The 14676-nt window shown below is 43.1% G+C and overlaps 1 protein-coding gene across 2 annotated transcripts in view; it reads right to left on the bottom strand.

Moving 5' to 3' along the window:
• Positions 1–117: 117 nt before the first annotated feature.
• The window catches only part of SMPD4 (sphingomyelin phosphodiesterase 4), a 28467-nt gene continuing 13908 nt past the window's right edge, over positions 118–14676 (bottom strand). The window contains exons 11-20 of one of the 2 annotated variants that reach the window (XM_074972467.1): positions 14354–14443; positions 10949–11094; positions 10204–10294; positions 7554–7654; positions 6176–6339; positions 5103–5308; positions 4190–4423; positions 2412–2543; positions 2126–2254; positions 118–1353 (exon numbers count right to left, since the gene is read on the bottom strand). In XM_074972467.1, coding sequence (XP_074828568.1) covers positions 1027–1353; positions 2126–2254; positions 2412–2543; positions 4190–4423; positions 5103–5308; positions 6176–6339; positions 7554–7654; positions 10204–10294; positions 10949–11094; positions 14354–14443 — 1620 coding nt within the window. In that variant the 3' untranslated portion in view covers positions 118–1026. The remainder of the gene's footprint in view (positions 1354–2125; positions 2255–2411; positions 2544–4189; positions 4424–5102; positions 5309–6175; positions 6340–7553; positions 7655–10203; positions 10295–10948; positions 11095–14353; positions 14444–14676) is intronic. The other variant, XM_074972468.1, reaches the window with a different exon arrangement.

The raw sequence follows: 14676 nt of genomic DNA, 5'->3' as shown, positions 1-14676 counted from the left end.
ACAGTCCTGCTCAAAAAGAAGGTTTAACACAAAACACACTAGGAGACTTTGCTTTAAAAATAAATCAAGCAAGCACTTTAATTTACATACACGGTTTCAAAAGAAGAAACTTGTACCACAAAGAGAAATCTGATTGAACAAGATGAGTGAAAGTTTCACTGGATTTGGTAAACATAAGTTGGAAATGCAGTTATCAGGAAACATGGAAAGTTCCTCATTTTGAAAAGACAGGGACCAGTGAAGACAACAAGTAAGTATTGGTTCAGAAAAGGGAATGCAGAGTTAGTCCCTGTGCTAGGCTATGGGATTTCAGCTGCCAGCTCCTCTACCTTTCTTGGTACTTTGAAATACTTATAATGCAATTTTTTGCAAATCAGAGCAATCATATGTATCTGGCAACAAGATGCAACTCTCCTCTCCTGTTTCTGAGCTAAACCATTATTACCAATTTCCTCCAGTTTTCTGGTAATTTAAGCCAAAACTTGTTTATGCTAATCATGTCATTTTTGTCCTACTGATTTTTTGGGATTCAGCTTTGTGGCCAGAACTCATGGTTTGTGGCTACTATTGCCTTTGTCAGACTGAAAACCCCCTCCCCAGCAATATGATATAAAACCTGCAGAAAGCAGCTCAAAATGGCCAATTCCCAAATTAAGTGGAAAAAGTAAAAAGCTGCAATATGGATAGATTGCCAAATCTAGAGCTGTTTTTATGTGTAGTTTCCCATAGCTACTTTGGGCTGTTCGTTTCAGCTCCACAACTATTGGAGGTTGTTCCCCAAACCACAAGCAGTGTCTCTCATCCCGCACATTCAGTAAACTGTATAGAAAAGACAGTTTATCAAAAGAGAATTTACACAGATTACAGCAGTTTCTCCAACCACAAACCCATCCCTCTGGCTCAACTTTAATACAAAAAACACACTTAAAAGTTTTGAAGTGATCCTTTGCCGAAGCCTTTTAATCACGAACCACTGTACTTTTATCCTTAAAAAGTTTGTTTTACAATGTACACTGAAGGGAAAAATTAGTGTTGATGAGGTTTCCACCTTTCAGTGAAGAAAGTCATTACTACTGCATAAAGAAGATACCCAAGGAGAATAATGAATGTGCAGGCCAGTGGTCCAATGCAGAACCAAGATGCAATGAAGTACATCATGAACAAAGAAAGAAGAGTCCTGTAGCTAGCCAGAAATCTCAGACTGATCCTTGGTCGCCGAGAATGTCCGGATCTTTGTTTCAGTGCTGGGCTGTGCCTGCCCTTCTCTGCAAGGAATGGGTTGGTAAGATGATAGCGACACAAGCTGCCAGTAAAGTCTTCCCTGGAGCAGAGAATCTCCATTTGATCAGCAAACTAAGGTATGAAAAACAAAGTCAGTAACAGAACAAGAAAAACGTAAATAAAAATTAAAATGTGGATTTTAAGTTCACACTGAAAAATTGTTGCTTTTATGTTTTGGTTTGTATTAAGGGACCAGAAAGGATATAGCAATTATAACTCAAAACTCATATGTCTTTCAAAAGTTAGAATTGTTCCGACACAAATTTACATCTGTACTGTAGTAATTCTGCTCATTTACTATTAGTGGTACAAAACGCTAAACCAACAGAAGGAAATCTGGAACACCAGTGGTCACGCCATTCATATGTACTCAGAAGTGTATACATATTATGTCAGGATATAAGTGGAGAAAGGACTAACCACCAGGTTGCAAGACAGAGCTTAAAGGAGTGAGAGGCTGGAGGAGGACGGAATAAAAGGGCTTGGTTGGATTAACCCTTTTCCGGCTTATTTTGACAACTAGGGAAACAGAGTGTTCTTTCATTATGCTAATATGATCCTGTGAAAGATATTCCTTCTACCTCATCTACCATGAACAATACATTTCAGTGTACTGTTTCTGATTTGGAGAAACTGTTGTGACATTTACAACTCTTGAGCAATAGGGAAAAAACATGATTCCAGGCTGGAAGAAGAGCCCTATGGAATATTTGCAAACTCATGCCGAAGTCCCGTTAATGGTGAGAGTACAAAACAAGTGTGTAAGTTGTACATTGACACAGGTCAGAGGGAGAATAGGAATATGCAATTGGAAAAAAGAAAGAAGACTTCGCATTGCACTTACCCTTTGATTAATTGCTGAGGATAACTGGAACAACAGTCGCACTAGAGTGGCATTTTCATAACTTCTAATGGGCTGAAGATCAGTATCTCCCTGGTACTCGATCTCAAACCGCCGTAAGCCATTTATGATCTAGGAACAGGAAAGGAAATCACATACTTTATAGCTCAAATTTGAATTGCATTTGAACTGGTATCTCTCCTCCCATCCCTGACAAGCTATTTCTTTTGCTGTAGAGGCATACACTCTGCTTTCTAGAAGTATTGGACTGGAAGCTTTTCTCTCTTACCTGATACCTGCCAAGAGGCGTAAGAATTAGTCCATCCTCACTCTCAATGCAGTCTGGAAGTTGCTTCTTTCCATTCTCATCCTGAGCTGCTCCACAATTCATCATCATTTGGGTCAGCTGGGCTTCATTCAACTAGTCAAAAAGCACAATTTCTTCATAATTATTCAGTTTTACCACTTTTTTCTGTTCCACCTATTTCCCCATTCACCAGCTCCTGTGCAGCCCCTGAGAACCACATAGCCAATGACTGACAACAGAACAGGCACTGAAAACAACCCATTTACCAGTCTACAACAGAACTTTAAAAAAAACAAAAAAAAGGCAACTAAATTCCTAATTGTTTTCAGAAGGTGACAAGCCCTGGCAGACAGAAGTATTATTCACTCAGTACATCCTAGTCTTCCCATAGCTGTTGCTTAGCTCTGTCTTCTCCCAGTCATATGCAAGCAAACTTGTGTAAAATCTCTTTGCTTCCTTTCAGCTTAATGAAAGAAGATAATAGAAGATGGCTGCTTCTATTAGCTTTATCACTTTTGCATTTCTACAGCATTTTACATTAGAAAATCTCAAAGTGCTTTAAAAACATTAAGCCATAAAATGCCCCTTGGTAAGTAGAAAAAATATGGGATTATTCTAAGTGGCTACTTATTGTTGGTACCTAGTTTAACATGGCTTGGGACCAATGTTGCCTCTAATTTTTTATGTCCATGTGCAGAATGAATTTTGTTATGTGCACCACTATGAAGGTGATGTGTCTCATATTGGTGCACATAACAAAATTCATGTGATGGAGGTGGGGCTGAAGGGTTCAGAGTGTGGGAGGGGGCTTGGGGCTGAGGTGCGGGTGTGTGTGTGTGTGGGAGGGCTTTGGGGTGGGGATGAGGGGTTTGGGGTGTGGAAGGGGTCTCAGGGCTAGGGCAGAGGGTTGGGGTGTAGGGGGATGAGGGCTCTGGCAAAGGGTGCAGGCTCTGGGGTGGGGCTGGGGATGAGGGGTTCAGGGTGTGGGAAGGGGTCAGGGTTGGGTGCAGGGGGTGAGGGCTCTGGCTAGGGTTGAAGGCTCTGGGGTGGGGCTGGAGATGAGGGGTTCAGGGTGTGGGGAGGGGTCAGGGCTGGGACTGAGAGTTGGGTGCAGGGGATGAGGGTTCTGGCTAGGGTTGAAGGCTCTGGGGTGGGGCTGGGGATGAGGGGTTTGGGGTGCAGGCTGCCCCAGGGCTGCAGTGGAGAGAGAGGACTCCCCCCAGCCCTCTCTCACTGCAACAGCTCGGGGCCAGGGGAGAGGCGCCTCTCCCCATCCACGGCAGCTCCGGTGGGGCTGGGCTGGGCCGATGGAAGGGCTCCTTTCCCCGGCAGCTCTGGTGGGCCTTGGCCAGGCAGGTCTGCACTGAGGGAGAGAGACCTCTCCCTGCCGCAGCCCTGAGCACCTGCGCAGGGCTTAATACACAGCTGCGAAGCCATGCGGCTTAGAGGGACCTTAGCCTGGGATTGATATTTTCAAGTACACAGCACCCGCAACTTTAGCAATAGTCAAGAGGTTTACAGGCACTCAGCACCCCTGGGGAAAAAAAAAAAAAAAAAAAAAAATCAATCCTAAAGTGTCTCAAGATGGGCACCAAAAATTGAGGTACTCAAACTGAGTGTCCACTTTTGAAAATTTTGGCCTACATGACTTGCCAATGATCATACTGCAAGTAAGTGTGAAAGCTGGAAGTAGACTGCAGAAATCCTGACTCCCATTCATGCTACTTCCCAGTGACAGCACTTGGAAGGAAGTTACCTACCCGAAAGATCTGGCATAGGTACTCCTGTGCCTTCTCCAAATATTCATCTGTTTTCTTGATGCTGTCTTGCCCAATTTCATCTAGGTCATTGCCTGTATAGGAACCATTCATGTCAGAAGGGCTGAACCTAAACCAGGATAGGAAGGACTGACTAGCCATGGTCTCTGCAGAGTGGTCTGATATGGATTTTGCTGTTTGCTTGGCCTGGCCTATTAACTGGGCCAATCTTAATACCTGAAAAATAAAAGACAGGAGGATGACTAAATAAAGCAATAGAATAAAGGACACAAGTCAGTAGTAAGCACCAGCATATGAATACAAGTCTGCCTGGTGACGTGTCAGTCAGAACAGAATCAGCACATTCACTCCCTTAGCTGACATGGACTTATGCTGGTAGTAGTAATGTGCTCCAGCTCCAATAGAGTAAAGGAAGTCACTGCAGCTGGGGCAATCAGAGGAATGCGAGTAACCCCTCGGTTTCCTTTGAGATGCATCTTCCTTCAGTTCACTAGCCTGCTGCTTAGGGAGAGACCCTCTCCCTTTGCTACACCGTTTTTAACTGGCTTGCTGCTGGGTATTGATTATTAACACTATGAATCAGAAATACACACTCAGTCACTGTTGAGAGATGAAACAAGTACATGCCCATAGCAGACTGCTCCAAAGCTGCAAACCCAGTCCACCCCACCCTTCAAGACTGGAAAGCAGTCTGTACATTTCTATTTTCGTACTTGTTATGGACCCTCTAAACAGATTCTATAACCATCACCAACTCCTGATTCACCCCCTACTTTTAAAGAGCTAAAATTTCTCCCCCCGTACATGATGGAGCAGATATTCAGTATGGAGACATACCCCTCACAACAGCAATAAAGGGGCTTCCACAGAGCAAGTAAGCAAGGTCATTGCTTACCAAATTCCTGACTTCTGGACCAAACATCTGCTTGTACTGGGAGTCCTGTCCTTCCAAGCAGTAAACGTGACTCTTCACCTTAAATGAGGCATCTGTGATTGATGGAGGCCATGATGACAAGAAGCTCCCACCAAGAGTGGGGGTCATGAAAATTCGGTGTTGACGGTGAGGGATAACAAGTTCTGGCTCCAGGAATAACTGCTCCCCTAGAATTTGGGATAAGATGATGTGGGGTGGAGAAGACTAGATTACACCTTCCTTCTGATTTGGGGATCTAGCAATAAAATTTTTTTAATCCCTCATTGTAACAAGGTTGTGAGGTTACTTGGGGGGAGGAGAGGGAGGGCAGGGCCCTAGTTATTACTTCAAGTTTTCCACTGAATCTTCACTCATACAGCAGAAAGAGCTTTCACAATTACAATGGTGCATCTAAATCTATATAGACATAGTACTTCTAGGCCATGATTGCTTGTTGGAAAGGATATTATGGTCCCCATACCTGCCCAACTAAGCATGTTCCAGCACCTGAAATTTTTGTTGCTTGCCTAAACCCTCCTGTGCGCTGCCGGCCCCCGCCCACTGTACCCTAGTACACTCAACATGCAGCTTTCAGGACACTTTGAACTGATATCTAGAATTTGGAGTGCAAGTTCTTCCTGACTAGCCATCTTGCTGAAGTCTGAGTAAATATAAATTTCTGTACGGCATTACAAAGTTTTAATTCTGAGTTAGTTAATAACCAAACACCACAAACAATAAGGAAGTTGTAAAACACAAGGAGTTTCTGTTTACTAAAAATACCCAGCATCGTGTTCTTTTTATGTTCGTTAGAACAAATAGGAATCAGTGAGACTGATGAATGGAAATTAGAAAAAAAAATAAGAAAAACATATATATATATATATGAATGAAACCAATACTGTAAATAGAAGCAAAGATATCAGGTCTCTGAACTTCAATGTCACATGAGGCAGACACCGAATCCTCCAATTCATATTTCTGCATGCTTCTGAGGCAAAAGAGTTGCTATGGGACAGACCAGGGCAGAAGACTGCAAGGAGGCATTCAGTTACCTTTCTGGATCATTTCAGCTAGGTTGGGCTGAGCAAAGACCTTGGCTACTCGGAACACCATCAGGGCATTTTTAGCGCTGACCAAATCGGTGCGGAGAGCTCGGTTCAGAAAGCCTACAAATAGCTTGGTGTACATCAGTAAGTTCTCTTGAATGAAGGGAGCCCTGTCAAAGTAACAGTGGATTTGTGAATACAGCTATTAAAATAAGGAGTAAGTATATTCAGTCTTCTACCAAGTAAATAATCCCATAGAATATATTTTAGACCATCAACTGGAATGATCTCATCCTTTCCATTTCACACACATAAAAAAATGTTCCTCCTTACTCTAGCGTTTTTAGGTACCAGTAACAATCTATGACTTTGTGCTGGCAGATATCTAGTTGCATAGATGTGCAATGGGAGGACTTCAGAGACAAGCTGAAGCCTGAAGTGTGGTTTCTATCAAAAGCACTGACTTCACTGCCTCCTGCACAAGAATCCAGGGACCAGAGAAACTGATGCTGCCTCTTCATGAAACCCACCCTCACTGCTGAATGGATTGTGCCACTACAGGTCTTAGGGAAGGAGGAGGTGCCTCAGAACAGCTGGTAAAGTCAACACACAGTCTACTTGTGGAACTCGTTGACAGGGGATGTTGTAAAGGCCAAAACTATAACAGGGGTAAAAGAAGAAGAACTAGATAAATTCATGGAGGATAATCTATAAGCCAAGATGGTCAGGGATGCAAAACCATGCTCTGGATGTCCCTAGCCACTGATTGCCAGAAGCTGGGAGTGGACGACAGGATCACTCAATGACTGCCTGTTCTGTTCATTCCCTCTGAAGCACCTGGCATTGGCCACTGTCAGGAGACAGGATACTAGGCTAGATGGACCACAGTCTGACCCAGCATGGCTGTTCTGATGACCCAGGATTTTGGACGCAGCACAATGCAATGAGCAGTGTAGTTTGTAATGTTGGAGCCACTTGGGGGGGACTTGTCAATATAGCTTTAAGCCAAAGAAATATTTTTACCCATGTCAGGGTGACAGATATGCCATCTTTGTTCTTCCTCAGCAGGAAGGCCAGTCTGGCACCTGCTGTATGAAGCAAGCTACTTAGAGTAACATGTCAGGAGGAACTGAATGGGGTAAACTAGGAAAGTAGATCTCAACCTTTTCCATTCTGTGACCCCACCTCATGATAAAGAAAGAGGGTGCTTGGGTCACAATTCCACAGTTCGGTATCCATGAACTAGATGCTTACAAGGAACAACATTTAAAACTCTGCCTTCAAGATTTTCATATGCAAAATTCTAACGGTTAATAGATGCCATCTGCTGAAGTCAGGATTGGAGTGACCTTCAGATTCTGCTCAGGAATAACCCTATGTTTACCATTTCTCTGATACACTGCGAGGCTGAGGCTCTGAACTCTGAAGTGGTTTCTCAGGAGCATATCTCCAGGGCTGCACGTAGCTTAACCACATCTCCAGGACCTGAAGCAAAACCACAACAACATAAAAATCAATTCAATTGAAGAAGGAAGATTTTGCTTGTTTGTTTTGCTAAGTCCCTTGGACAATGACACCCACTTTCTTAATGCCAACAAAAGACTTAAGGAATGAAAATATCTGGCAAAAGTCTCAGCCCTGAAGAACAAGATCGTGTGCCCTTGCATCAGAGCTGAAGAGAACTAAATGCTTAGTAAAAATCCATTAACAAAACATTTTAGGAAATGCCTGGTTTTACTGAACAAGCAGCTCACCCTCTACAATAACAGTTAGATGAAAGCGTGCGCAAGTGGCTGCCATAGAATTGAAGATGCATCCACCAATCAAGCTGATGTACTAGTATTGGTGTATGCAGTGTTGGGCCCAGGATATTAGAGACAAGGTGGGTGAGATAATATCTTTTATTGACCAACCTCTGTTGGTGAGAGAGACAAGCTTTAAAGCTTACACAGTGCTCTTCTTCAGGTCCAGGAAATGTACTTAGGCCAGGTCTACACTACAGAGTTAGGTCAACCTAAGGCAATTTATGTCAACCTAACTGTAAGTATCTGCAGATTTACAGCATTGCTCCCGCCGATGTAAGTCCTCCACTATACCAACCAGTGGCAGAGTCTGGTGCCGCTTTGAGTTGGTGTGTCCTGGTCTGTGGGGAGCTTGCTGCTAATGATGAGCTTCGAGAGGTTGGGAGGGTTGTTTGAAGGCCAGGAGAGGGGATTCAGGAAAGATTTCTTTCAGGATGAGGTCCTCATCAAGCGTGGGTTGTAGTTGTTTGATGATACCCCGTATGGGTTCCAGTGTGGGGTGGTAGGAAACAACTATGGGTATGCGGTTGGAGGGGGGTTTATTTCTGTATTGAAATAGGTTCTCTCGAGGTATTTGTGTGGTCTGTTCTATGATGGGATCTACTTCTCTGGTGAAGTGTGGTTATTCAGTATGGCAGTTTTGAGCGTGTTAAGGTGTATATCCTGGACTTTCTCCTCAGAGCATATTCTGTGAGTGCCTGACTGCAGACAACAGATTTCTTGGTGTGTTTGAGATGGTTGCTGCATCTATAAAAGTAGGCATGGTGATCTGTGGGAAGTTGTGGTGAAAAATCTATAAGGGAGTGTCTGTTTGGAGGATGAAAATATCATCGATGTATCTCAGATACATTGGTTTCATGGTGCATTTGTCCAGAAATTCTTCAAGGTGGTCCATGAAGAGGCTGGCATATTGGGGAGCCATCCTAGTACCCCTGGCTGTTCTGGGTTTGAACAAACTGTAAAATTGTTATGGGCGAGGATGAAATGGATGAGTTCAGCGATGTGTTTAGTTTGGATATCTGCGGTTTCTCCATTGTTTTGTAAATATTTGAAGCAGGCAGCAATGCCATCATTGTGAGGAATGTTGGTGTATAGTGAAGTGACATCCCTGCTGGCAAGGATGGTGTTCTGAGGGAGGTTGTTAATATTGCAGAGTTTGTGGAAGAGGTCGGTTGCGTCTTGGAGGAACCTGGCCCTTTGCTTGGTGAGTGGTTTGAGGATGGTTTCTATAAGTCCCAATATTCCTTCTGTGCGAGTGCCGTGGCCAGATATGATGGGTCTGCCTGGGCTCCCTTGTGTATCTTGGGAAGCACGCAGAAGGTTCCTGGGGTGGGTTCTTGGGTGATGAGTTTGTAGAGTTTCTCTTGGGAGTTGTTTGGGGAAGGATTTGATGATATCCTTAAATTCCTGGGTAAATTGTGGTGCGGGGTCTTCTTTGAGTTCTTATAACAGGTGGTGTCGGAGAGTTGTTGGTTGGCCACATAAATGTAGTCATCATGGTTGAGGACTGTGCTATTATTCTGACATTTAATATCATTCACTGAAGCACCGTATAGTCTAGTGAGACACATGGAGGATGGGCTGAATAGTGTTTTGTGTTAATGCTTTTTCAGTCCTTCTTCTCCAATACAGCAGTGGGCACTCACACAAGAAACTACTAGGCAACAGGGGGTGAAATCTTGGCCCCACTGAAGTCCGTGACAACTTTGACTTCAGTTGAGTTAAGATTTCACCCCTAGAGGCTTCCCAGTGGTGTATTCTGTCCTATCTGCCAAACACGGCAACATAACTGACCCAGCCATGTCACTTCCCCCAAGGAAGAGGAATGTATATTTAAAACATCTTGATATAAGAAATTAAAGCCGTATTTCTTCTCCCAGTCTGGTTAGTTACAACAAGATTACAGTGTATTATTAGATAGGACAAATTTATCCATAAACATACAGATTCTCTGTGGTAAGAATAGCTTGTTCTCAATCAGTGGTCATTTCCATAAAGGGAAAGAGAAACGAACCACCCCCACACAGTTTCACCAGTATCTAATACCTTGACTACACTTCATTTCTAACTAATAGTCTTAATAAATGTTTATTTCCCTCTCGCTGAGGAAAAAAGTCATGAACAGGGAACAGTTCTACAAAGACAGTAGTTTTATCACTGCAGCTGGCTGAGTGTTTTATTAACTAACTCTGATTTTGTATGGACTCAGCAGAAATAAAGGCTGGTACATACAGCTCTGAAAGAGGCATCCAGAGGCCAGTGGCCAAAACAATGCTGCAGGAAGATATAGAGCTTCTGCTGGACAAACCGAGGAATCACAACTCTGCAATGAGATTCAGACACAAAGACACATGTATAAACAAATAATAGATGATAAAGTAATATCTCAAACATTTAATACAGACGTAACAAGTTTTGATAGCTTCTTTCTCAGCTGAAGGAGGAGCCGATGATTTGAACATGTCTGAAAAGTTCTAATAGTGATGCACACAACCTGCTATTCCAGGGCCAAATGCAACCCAAGTGCCTCTAAGAAAGCTGCCCAGTGTTCTCAGCTGAAATTTCTTTCTGGTGCAGTTTCAGTAACACAACTTTTCTCTACTGATCTGCACATGTCCTTTGCAGAGATATGCAGAGAAATTATTTCTGCACCAGTCTGACTGCTCTTCTAAACTTGCTTCAACTTCCCTCTGTTCTCAGAACAAATACTAGCACCTCTAAAGCAGTCTGAGCCCCTCCCCCTTTTCTAAAAAAGCTGAAGCATTTTCCATTGTGGATACATTGTGGATTGGGAGCAACTACTTTCTTCTTCCCTATTCTGATCTGGACTCCAGCCCAAAGTGCATGAGGAGTATAAAAGTGGGCTCTCTCATACTCCTAATAATGCAATTTCAAGCTCTCAACAAAAGCAAAACTGCCAAGGTATGTATTAATTAGTGCTTTGTATGCCTGAAAGGCAGTTTGACAGTATACCTACCTCTTGAATTCCTCCAGTGGGCTGGCTGTATGGGAATGGGCTGAGGGCGAGAGTGGCTCTGGTTTCAGGCTGTTGGCAAAAGCATGTAGATGCTTCACGAGCAGTCTTATCACTAACACATGCTCTTCTGTGGGTTTAAATGACTCCTAGATTTAAAGCAATAGGCAGAAAGATAAGTTTTGCTTGTTAACGCGCTATGAGGGAGCTCAGCACAAAGATATTTTCACATCAGACATTTAAACAGAACAGGAGTGTCCCTACCTGTTTAGTTCTGTGCCACCCAATTTGAACAAATTATCTCCCCAAGAGAACAAGTTGCATCACAGCTCTGCCTTCAACAGCTCACTAACAAATTTTCCACTCCATGCATCTGATGGAGTGGATTCTAGCCCATGAAAGCTTATGCCCAAATAAATGTGTTAGTCTCTAAGGTGCCACAAGGACTCCTCGTTGTTTTAACAAATACCTGTGAGGCTTCTTTTAGTCACTATGATTACAGGAGAAAGGGGTTTACAGTCTATCTTTTTGTTTCAAGTTATAGTAACCCCCTAGAGAGTAATAACAGAACTTAGTTTTACTTTAACTTACCCCCTCTAAGGAAAAAATAAGAATATCCATTACTTTATTTATTATTAATTATTATTATTATTGTCTGTTGTTGGTAACAAAACAGAACCATTATTATGCTCTCAGCTCACTCTCTACTAGGCCTTCCTTCTTATGTGGGTGTTCTTCTGCCTCCTAAAAAAGAAAAATTCTAAAAAAGTTATGGAAAGAGTAATATTTGCTTCTGTTGCTCATGTCCTGAATGATCCTGTTGCACTTAACATCAGTATAAGTGTTTTTTGGGTTTTTTTGGAAGGGGTGGTCATTCAATCTTTTTACTGGAAGTGTGGGAGATGGGAAGATCTTTTTCATGCAAGGAACACGGAGGGGTGAGAGTGGGCCAGTTTGGTATTGCTACCAGAAGAGTGAGCATATGGAGGAATGGGGAGATGCTATAGGGAGAGAAAAAGGGAGTCAGATATCAGTGCACCCCTTCCCCACTACTGCAGAGCCCAGGAGCACACACCAGCTCTACTGGTGTTCTAACCTGCCTTAGAAACAGTAAACTAATCTCAATCCACCACTAAGGGCTGTTTGTGGGACACCAAGGATAGCCAAACACAAGTACCACAGCAACAAAAACAAGTGTGATGGAGGGTTGCACTGAGCTGCATGTGTTATCAGCAGCTGTGAAAGGAGATTCTTGGATGCTATAATGAAGCTGTGTTCAGGTGAAACTTCGGGGCTGCATAGTTTGACTACTTGGGACAGGTTGTTTTGGTTTTTTAGGAAACTACTTCTTATCTTTTAATTGTGTTTAACTGTATGTGAGCAATTCAGAACCATTCTTGGTGCTGCGATGACACTTTAAAGCCCTTCCTACTTGCAAGGGCTGTGGGGAAGCAGCTAACAGTTTTCATGTGCTTAAACAGTGCTGAAAATTTTCTTAATACTTTTACATAGCTAGGGTTCCCTCTTGGAAAAGGCTCAACTCCTGACTGCTGGCAGGCGATGAAGGGCCTCTGTCTGCAGCAGTGCAGTTGGATGGATCTATGCCTTGTCTGAGGCCATGTCTACATGTCTGCTGGATCGGCGGGTAGTGATCGACCTATTGGGGATCGACTTATCGTGTCTAGTGTAGAAACGATAAATCGATTCCCGATTGCTCTGGTATCGACTCCGGAACTCCACCATGGCGAGAGTCGGAAGCGGAGTTGACAGGGGAGCGGCGGCCGTCGATCCTGTGCTACGAGGACGCGAAGTAAGTGATTCTAAGTCGATCTAAGATACGTTGACTTCAGCTATGCTATTCTTGTAGCTGAAGCTGCATATCTTAGATCGATACTCCCCCCCAGTGTAGACCATCCCTAAGGGAGGGAAGGCCCTATTACTAGGATTAATGAAGACTCCATTTGTATTCCTGCCAGTGTCCATCACCATGGACGTGAGGCTACAAAAGGGGTCACACCAGTTGAGAGGTGGCTGCGAGCCAGTTAGTCTATATAAAGTCTGAAGGAGAAAATACCTAACAAAGACCTCTTAGGTAGGCTCTTTCTGGTGCTATGAACTTAGACCAAGATTATCAAAAGTGGCTAGTGATTTTCACATATTGCTGAGCACCCACTTTCTGAACATCCAGGCCCCTTTAAGGAACCTCAAACTGACTAAAATCACTAGTCACTTTTGAAAATCTTGGCCATTGACTACCTCCAAGAAAGCATTCTATGTTGTTTTATATAAGTCTTCAACTGTTTGTATGGTTGCATTTAACTCCATTGTTCATTTTTACACTAACAAATCCTCTGTCACTTAAAAGCTATTTGACTACCTAATTTCCTCATAACCTGGATCACCAGCATCACAAGCATTGTTCTTTAAAGCTAAAAGGCAGCTTCTATTCTCCCAACGCTTTCCAAAAGCTTTTGACCTCCAGCCCTAATCTGCAGGAATGTTCACACGATCGTTCCTCCCCTCACCAAGAAAGGTGGAGAAAATACATATTTCACATAAGTTTAAGAACAATACTATGGACTGGCATGATGATTTAAGGCTATAAAACAATGAGCCGGGTAGCAGATTCTTATTTTCCTTCTTAAGCGGAATGTTGAGTAATAGTAAAAGTGTTATGCCGCCTATGCAAAAGCAGAGGACTAAGTGGTTAAGGCAGGGAGAATTCATACCAACATTAACTTGGCTTTATGGACTCTGCCTCACCAAGTGAGTAAAGGGCTGAAATATGGAGATGAACCCAGGAATCTGTTCCAACAGGAATGGCTTTGCAGACATGTCCTGAATAATCTGCAAATGTGCAACCCACATATCCCTTTGTGAAGTTAGGCAATCAAGCTCAGGCTGCCAATATTAATTTAACCCTGTCAGCTGTTTCTCACTGGAAGTGCAGAACGATTGTTTACATGTTACCTACCTCTCTCATTGGGGTACAGCCATGCAACCTCTGATCTCCTCTTCCCTGCAAAATTCATTTAAAGGAGCAGTACATGACAGACAGAATTCTGTCATTAGCAAAGCAAGTTGTTGGGCCAAGGAGATATTAGCACAGTGTCAGATTTTTCCCTTTAAATCCATTAAAAGAGATGCATCTCTTAAAATGGGGATCCCAACTGGTCCTTCTAATATGTGCTAGTCATCTTACATCCTTTTCCAAGGTGTTCATCAGCATCTCTCAGTATCTGCTGCACCTAGCTTTACCAAATGTTGTTTCAGTGGAACTAATCTCTGAATCATCTTGCAAACCTGCTGTACAGCTGCCTTTTCTGCTAGTGCCAATTAATACACTTTGCAGATTATATGATGAAACAAGATTTTTGAAAAAGAAACAAAATGAAAAGATGGCAATACTTGGTATGCGTGGAGGGCCTGGTAGCCGGATTGGGCAGGACTACTGTGGTGTGTACTGGAGATACTGAGTCGGTAGTGGAGAACCTCCAGCTGAGAGACAACAGAAACAAAAAGGAAGGAAAAAGGGAGAGAAAAGAGCAAGAGAAAAAAAAACAAAAAACAAGAAACAGTGAGAATGATCCAGAGAAGGGGTTGTGGGGGGAAAAAATGGAAGTCACAAATACAGTCAATGACAACATATCACAGCAGCTGCAGGCACAGTATCCTCTTCTCCTTTTGGTAATCAGTTGCTTGATTGCACAGGTACCTTGACCCGCATTAAG

The sequence above is a fragment of the Natator depressus genome, chromosome 15, assembly GCF_965152275.1.
Source record: "Natator depressus isolate rNatDep1 chromosome 15, rNatDep2.hap1, whole genome shotgun sequence".
NCBI classification, from domain to species: domain Eukaryota; kingdom Metazoa; phylum Chordata; order Testudines; family Cheloniidae; genus Natator; species Natator depressus.
This window is presented reverse-complemented; position numbering and strand designations above follow the sequence as displayed.